Raw genomic sequence first — 7,832 nt, 5'->3', positions numbered from 1 at the left:
GCTGTCATCAAGGCAAAGGGTGACTACTTTGAAGAATCTAAAATCTCAAATATATTTTGATTTGTTTAACCCTTGAATGAGTAGGTGTCCAAACTTTTGATTCGGAACTCCTCATTTCACACCCCTCTTGCGCTCACTTTTTGTTCTGATATCGCCTGATTTAGAAATTGAGCACTGAATATACTTGAGACTAGAATGAGTCCCCAGTGAGTACTAAACTTTATTATTTACCAGGGGTATATTCATTAGTCGGAATCCATTGCAAAAGTTTTAATCTGTTGCGAAACATTTCGCAACAAAAACAATTTTCTATTGGACAAATTCAGGTAGGTCTCTCCCTGTTTAGTTCGGTTTGCTCCTGTTTGGTTCCTAGAGTAACCGATACACAGTTTCCGTTATAAAACTTTTTGCAACAGACCAAAAATTTTGCAACAGTCTGCGACTTAATGAATAAATCTCAGGTTTATGGATGCTTTTGTCTCAGTTTCATGGTTTTAGTAAGAGTCTTGGGAAGAATGGGCTTCTAGTGCGACAGTATTTTCACTGATGAAATACCTTGTTTACTATAAGTACATCTACTGTTTCTGGGTGGATTCCTGGTGTGATTAATTATTTTCCACATTCAGGATGTGGAGTTCAAGCCTGTGCCACTGAAAGCCAGAGAAGATGAGGAGTACATGCTGGCCCTGTAACAGGAGATGACAGAAACCATGAATCGACTACCCAACATCAGGCCTCTGGCTAGGAAAGGTGAGAGAGTGCATTAGCAGCAATAGTCAGTGTACAGTACTGTATGACATCATCCACTAAGACAATAGCATGAAGTGAGTTAATGGTACACTCAAGAACCGGAGCCATTTAATCATATTCTATCTGGAGACAGAGAGGCAGATCTAGGAGAGACTAATGATTTAGAAATCCCTGTTCTAAGCTTGAATTTAGAGCACATACTCTTCTGGGGTAAAATGGTGTATCCGTGTATCAAGTGCAGCCTTATTGCGCTTCTTGATATGGAAGGATAACTCATTTATCTGGAGCTTTGAGTTGTCCAATGTCTCATATGCTCAATGTACTACAGGAGAAACGCATTTAAGAGATTTTCTGCAGATTTTTAAAGATGATTCAAAACGTGCTTGCTTGACTTAATTGAGCATTTAGTGTCTGTGTCAGCATTCATAACCTTTACTGTTTACATATCAAATGGATGTGGAAAGATACACGGCGAGGTGTCAAGAGGCAAAACTTGTTGGCTGAGGAGAGGATACCAGGTAAATGGTGAATTTGGTCATCATCCGTTTTGATTTCAATATAACTTATGTTTGGCATTAGACTGGCAGCTCTTTCCAAAATAACTGATGCCTCAAAAGAAAAAGTTTAACTTTAAACCGGGTACTTAGTTCTTCATCAAACATTTTTTTTACAATATGACAGACATCATACTAACAGATATATTTCCAAGTAAACATAATATTAGCAAGTGCAAAGAAAATACCCATAAGGTATTATAAGGTAAGCAGATGTGCTCAGTAAATTAGATGTCACTTTCATCACTTTTATTCTTATTTAAATGTACTGATTAAACAACCATTCTGTGGAAATGAGGGGTTGGGATTAGTTTGTACATTCGGAAGTGTCATTCTAAGGACCTTCCCATAATGTGCAGTGTGTGTGAAAGCGGTTTGTCTGTCTGGATAAACTTACAATTATGGCTATTTCTTCAGGAAGTTGAAAAGAATGTGAAATCAAATGAAGAAAATGACTAGAGAGGAAGAAATTGGAGGAGTTGGACGAGGAGGATTTAGAAGAGGTAACTCTCCCCCTCATTGTAACAGAAGCACAATTTGATCTTATTCACTTTAGTCAACTTCTATCACACAATGTATTAGATTTCAAATAGATACAAGTTGTTCGCCTGCACACTTCCATACAATTACTGTATTTGGTACTGAGGCATCTCAGATAGTTTCTGGGGATGATAAATGGCATGTATTTGTAATGCTGGAAGATCACGATGTGAAATATGAGGCATTGGATTGCTACTTATGCATGCACATAACATTCACACACACCAATTCAGTTTAATGGAGAAATGCCCAGTTTAACAGCTACCTTTTTGTAGGAAAATGACATTGCTATTTTAATGATGATGATTTTGGTGCAGTGATGACATGGATGAAGCGTCATATTTAACCTCCGACTGCATGTTAATGGATACTGGTTGAATGTCATTCTTCCAAATGTATGTTTTTCCTGAAAGTTATGGTTGATCTTTTACCAAATAGCCATTGGCTATATGACGAACACTGTCAGCAAGTTTACACATTTTGTTTGGTGAAACTGTACGCACAATTAGAGAATCATCAAGACGTGTGTGGTGGAAGTGAGTTTGTATTAGAATATGTAGATCTTTGTATAAACAAATGAGAATTATACAAAACAAAAAACCAACATGAACACACTCAAGTCTGAGCATCAATAATTTATTCAAAATAGACTTTCTTTTCAGCCTGTAAGGCTGCATTTACACGAGCAGCCCAATTCTGGAGTTTTTTTCATAAATTGGACCAATATTTGGAAAAAAATAATAATTGGGCTGCCTGTGTCTATGCAGCCATAGTGTTCCACAGGTTGAAGGCACATACTGTTCATAACACTAGTGATGAGGAAAATAAACTACATTATAAACTGGGTGGTTTGAGCCCTGAATGCTGATTGGCTGAAAGCTGTAGTATATCAGACGTATACCACGGGTATGACTAAACATGTATTTTTACTGCTCTAATTACATTGGCAACCAGTTTATAAATATAACATTTCACTGGAATATACCTAGCTAGTGTTGGGCAACATTGTGCATTTCCCGTTTCGTCACCCTTAGTAGAAATGAAGGTTGTGGGACTCCAAACACAGTTCTTCCCAGACAAGCAAAAATATCAAAACAATATTCAAGAAAATTTGCATCACATTTTAGACTAACTTCAATACTGATGTTGGAATAAGACTAATATTCCACAGATAAATTACTTATTTTAAGTGACAGCAATCAGTACTGTTTTGACCAAGAACAAACCCCACACTTCAGACAGTGTTATGGTGGAACTAGTCCCATCAGCTGACAAGAGGGGCAGAATAAGCAGTTGGGTCCCACTGTGCAAAAACAAACTTGCTTTAAAAACATGTTTTAAAAACGTACATACTGCATGTCCACTGAAACAATTCAACAGATTGTCCTCATTTTCCCCTCATCATAATTTCCCAATGGATTCTGTTCCCTATAAAGTGATTCTCAGAGAGCTTGGATAATCACTTTTTTCACAACTGCTCATATACCTCCAGCTCCTGCAGTTTGTCTAAATCCCTCACTACGTTTTCTCTTTCTTAGGGCCTGGGTGGTCATCCACCTCATTGTGTCTCTGTGAGTTTGGTTTGGGTATGTTTCCAGCCTGAGGTCCTGAGTTGGGCTTTCCATTGACTTCCACAGGCTCAGGAATCTGGGCATGCTGCATGCCCTTAGGATTGGTCGACGGCATGGTGGTGTGGTGGCTAACGTCCGCCTTCATCAGCACCTCATAATACAGCAGGTAGAACACTGGTGTGACAATGACAACCACCACCATGATGGCCACCGCCGTCCACCACCTCATGCCCCAGTCCGCCCCATGGTAGGGATCCTTCCTGAAGACAGGCTTGAAGTCAGAATCCTCCAGTAGTAAGGGCTGCTGGAGGGTCAGGGAGGAGACCACCTCATTCAGGCTGCTTCTGGAGGTGCCGGTGGACTTGACTAGCAGCTCGATGTCTTTGTCCTTCTCCTGCAGGAAGCTGCCCACGCTGTCTGTGGATGAGGAGGAGTCTGTGGAGATCTCCGTAGAGATAGGGGGCTGGGGGAAACGTCGGAGGCCTGTGGGGGAGGCAGATTTGAGAGGCGCGATGCTGTGGGTCTCTGTCAGCACGCTGAAGCGTTTCACAGGGATCTTGATGGATCTCAGCGCAAAGAAGTCCTGCTCTGTCAACAGGTTGTTGGCCCTCTTGATGTCCGCCACCTACGGCACACAGACAAAACAAAGGATTTCACTTTACTTGGGTAGCAAAAAAAGTGGTGTGAAAAGTAAAAGCTGGTCTGTCTGTAAGGGCTTTGTCATTAGAGAGTAAGACAGGGATTAGGGTTGACTTACTGAGCAGTGGTACTGCAGCGAGAAGCTATTCAGAGTGTCCCCTTCTTTGATGTCTCGGACCAGGTGGACAATGTCGTCTAACTTCTCCCTGGAGGTGCTCCTGCGCAGCCTATCCCGGCCTCGGGAGCGCAGCTCATAGCTCTCACCATCCTCCTCCGAGAGATCATTCTCAGAGCTGTTCCCAAATAGGTAGGCGTGTCCTCCATTGGCAGGCTGCACCGTCGTGGCCGACTGGAAACCATAGTGCGGGCTTCTCCCAGTCATTTTTCACTCTAAACAGAGGAGCAAGACATTGTAATTGAAAGCTATACAAGAGTTATTGTGTCATTAAAAATTATACCTAATGTGAGGTTGAGGTCAAATTTCACCTGTTTGATATTTCCAAAGAAAACTTCCAGATTTTCAAAGATGTACAGGGAATATTGGCATCACTGTCAACAGCTGTCAGTTCTTTCAATAAAGGAGTAAACCATGTTTGTCAGGTTTCAGCTTGTTTTGAAAGCTGCAGCTAGCCTACACATTACATTCAATATAGCATGCATTGGCACGTTTTGAAGCCTCTAGTATGTGAGGCGCAGAGCATTTAGTCCAACTCTTCCAGTTGAATGGATCTTCAGAGGGGTGATTAAACTTAACTGACTAGCTAAAGTCCATCACTGCACCTATCTTGTACGGTCAACCAGTAATACTGACTGATAAGATAGATAGATGCCCCAGTGACTGCAATGTAATCAAGGTCCTAGTTTATATAATCTGTGGCTAGCTAATGTAGCCGTTGTTTTCCATTTGACATTCAGAGAGGAACGTCTGCTACTGATGTAGCCGACTGAATTCCACTCCATGGTGAAGGCAGTTTCTGATGAACTTCACCAACGGAGTGGAGCAGAGACCAGGCTTTGGAATCCAACTCGGAGTACATTGATTCGCCCAAGGTCAATACTTTGGTTTCCTTGTTGAGATTCAATTGGCACATGCAAATTTGCGCTTAATTGCCATCTTAGAGCAACATCAACAAGCAAACAGTCAGTGGTTGTATTTTATTAACATTTATTGAAAAAGTATATATTTCAGCAAACAAAGAAAGTCACGCAACTACAGAGGACAAACATTGGTACAATACGATAGTTAAGGGTACAAGACTGGGAACATATCTGGCTGTGTTGGCAAAATCCCTACATATCCCATCGAGCCAGGCGGGGAGAGGCTGCCTGTTGTCACAGTTCCAAGACCAGTCAGAATCGTCCAGCTAACCCTACACCAATGACGCCGGTGGATCTCAAAACTGAACTTGGATCTGCGTTAAGTAGCAATAATATATTTTCACCACAGTCGTCTTATGACAGATACTGTATCTCACAGTCACAACTATTCAACAAAATAAAACATTTTTTAAAGTTTCTTTCTAAATAGCAAAGGAGTTTTGAAGTTGAGGGTACAGTATTTATGAAGTTTGGCAATGAGGACGAAAACTAGCGTAATTCTGCAAGCCAGCTAGTTTAGCCAAGGGAAACCAGATCATGGCTGGACGGAATCCAGCTTTTGTCAAATTAACGTCAGATTGGACTTTTCGTAGCAGGTTAGGAAACGGGTTAGAGTTAGCCAAAATGCACAACAAAAACATTTCCTTCTGGTATTATTTTGATAAAAGTTGGATTGATTCGTTTTCATGTATTGTATGTATTATGAATCCCCATTAGCTGCTTTGTCTCTGTATTGTTTAATCAAACGTGTCGCTGTCATCTCCTGGTATCAGTGCATAAAAACTTCTGTTTTCTGGTCGGGTCTAACCATGACTTGAAACCCGGGGGAAATTAGCTCTGGCCTAGTGCGCGCTCGTCTAATTCAAGAGACTCGTTTTTAGATATCAGAAGCTGGCAGCGAAAAGTTTGATTAAACAATTCGGTGACAAAGGAATAAAATCAGACTACCTATATTTAAAGGAGAGCGAATCGATATACAATCCCGAAACCAGTTGTATCTGTCAATAGTAAAACAAAGTTTAAAATTATGTGTGCGTGAACCCTTTACATGGAATTAATAGTGAAATCGTTTTCCGGTAGACTCCTCACCACTATAACTGCCATGCGAAAGAAGCAGACTTATTAACGTAATTCACTTTCACTAATAATTTATGCCAATTTATACAGGAGCACGGAGATACCGCACTGGCTAATCGTAAACTAACACTATGCGGGCAAGCAACTAGCAAGCTAGCGATTGTGTTCTCACGATAAACTAACGTTATCTACACCCAAAACGCAAGCAACCGATCACTTTGTAACCCAACTGATTGGGTCAGGTGCCAAATACCTAACTAACGCTAAGATAGTTAGCTTGGCTGGCAACTAAAAGGAGGGCTAGCTAACCTGTGCTAGCATCTCTACCCATTCTTTTTCAGTTAACGTGCCTTAGTTAGATAGCTATCTATAGTACATTGCCGATTATTGTCGCGTGGAAAGGTTCGTGTTACATTTAGCGAATTAAAAAGTCACGAAGCACCAATAGTTTACCTGAAAACATGAGCAACGTTCTTCGACGACCTAAGCCATTTCCATTCTTCCTCTGGCTACTATCAAATACATAATTGGCTACTAGCGAAACAAATGAACGCCACCAGCGTGTCGCGAGCAACAATTGTGTAATCGGCAGTTAGCCTTAAAAATAAAAGTCCCCCATTGAAACGGATGCAATTGTATTTACTTATATTTAACTAGGCAAGTCAGTTAAAATAACAAATTCTTATTTACAATGACGACGTCACTGGGTTAATTGTGCGCCGCCCTATGGGACTCCCAATCATGACCGGTTGTGATGCAGCCTGGAATCAAACTAGGATCAGTAGTGATACCTCTAGCACTGAGATGCTGTGCCTTAGACCGCTGCGCTACTCGGTAGCAAACGGATATAGATAGTGAAAACAGGCAACAATTGAACTAGATAATGTTAAACAAGGTTGGAATGTTACAATTATTAGCTAATTAAAAATCCTTTGAAATCACATTGTGGATATACTTGAATTCAAAATTGCATTGGGGGCATAATTACATTGTCCTTAATTTACATTTTAGTAGACACCCTTATCCAGAGCATACATCTTTCACACTGGTCTCCAGTTGGAATCAAACCCACAACCCTGGCATTGCAAGCACCATGCTCTGCAAACTGAGCCACACAAATACTTCAGAATGTTTTAATAACCTGTGACTTTTTCCACATTTTGTTGTGTTACGCCCTGAATTTAAAATGGATTAAATTGAGATGTGTCACTGGCCTACACACAATACCCCATAATGTCAAAGTGGAATTATGTTTTTAGATTTAAAAAAAATAAATTACTAAAATTGTTGAGTCAATAAGTATTCAACCCCTTTGTTATGGCAAGCCTTAATAAGGAGTAAACATGCTTAACAAGTCACAGAAGTTGCATTCACTCACTCTGTGTGCAATAATAGTGTTTAACATGGTTAACAGCATTGTTGTTATTCCACAATACTAACCTAATTGACAGAGTGAAAAGAAGGAAGCCTGTACAGAATAAAAAATATTCCAAAACATGCATCCTGTTTGCAACAAGGCACTAAGTAAGGCACTTCAGTCTGCTTTCCAACAGACACTGGGAGACAAATCCACCTTTCATCAGGACAATAACCTAAAACACAA

The 7,832-nt window shown here is 40.5% G+C and overlaps 1 protein-coding gene across 1 annotated transcript; it reads right to left on the bottom strand.

The window, feature by feature from the left end:
• Positions 1-2,464: 2,464 nt before the first annotated feature.
• On the bottom strand, positions 2,465-6,943 carry LOC110525280 (lysM and putative peptidoglycan-binding domain-containing protein 3). The gene is made up of 3 exons (XM_021605280.3): positions 6,683-6,943; positions 4,173-4,444; positions 2,465-4,040 (listed from the first exon to the last, which is right to left on the bottom strand). The coding sequence occupies exons 2-3, from the start codon at positions 4,434-4,436 to the stop codon at positions 3,363-3,365; spliced, it is 942 nt and encodes a 313-aa protein (XP_021460955.1). The 5' UTR covers positions 4,437-4,444; positions 6,683-6,943; the 3' UTR covers positions 2,465-3,362.
• Between the last annotated feature and the right edge of the window lie 889 nt (positions 6,944-7,832).

This window comes from Oncorhynchus mykiss, chromosome 6 (assembly GCF_057628025.1).
Source record: "Oncorhynchus mykiss isolate SJ-2025 chromosome 6, ASM5762802v1, whole genome shotgun sequence".
Taxonomy (NCBI): domain Eukaryota; kingdom Metazoa; phylum Chordata; class Actinopteri; order Salmoniformes; family Salmonidae; genus Oncorhynchus; species Oncorhynchus mykiss.
Note: the sequence above shows the minus strand (reverse complement) of the source record. Positions and strands in the feature narration are given on the sequence as shown.

Excerpts from the sequence above, each read along its gene's own strand:
- LOC110525280 (XM_021605280.3), bottom strand. The coding sequence starts at position 4,436 with ATGACTGGGAGAAGCCCGCACTATGGTTTCCAGTCGGCCACGACGGTG. Across the intron at positions 4,041-4,172 it reads CGCTGCAGTACCACTGCTCA|GTGGCGGACATCAAGAGGGC; the intron begins GTAAGTCAACCC and ends TGTGTGCCGTAG.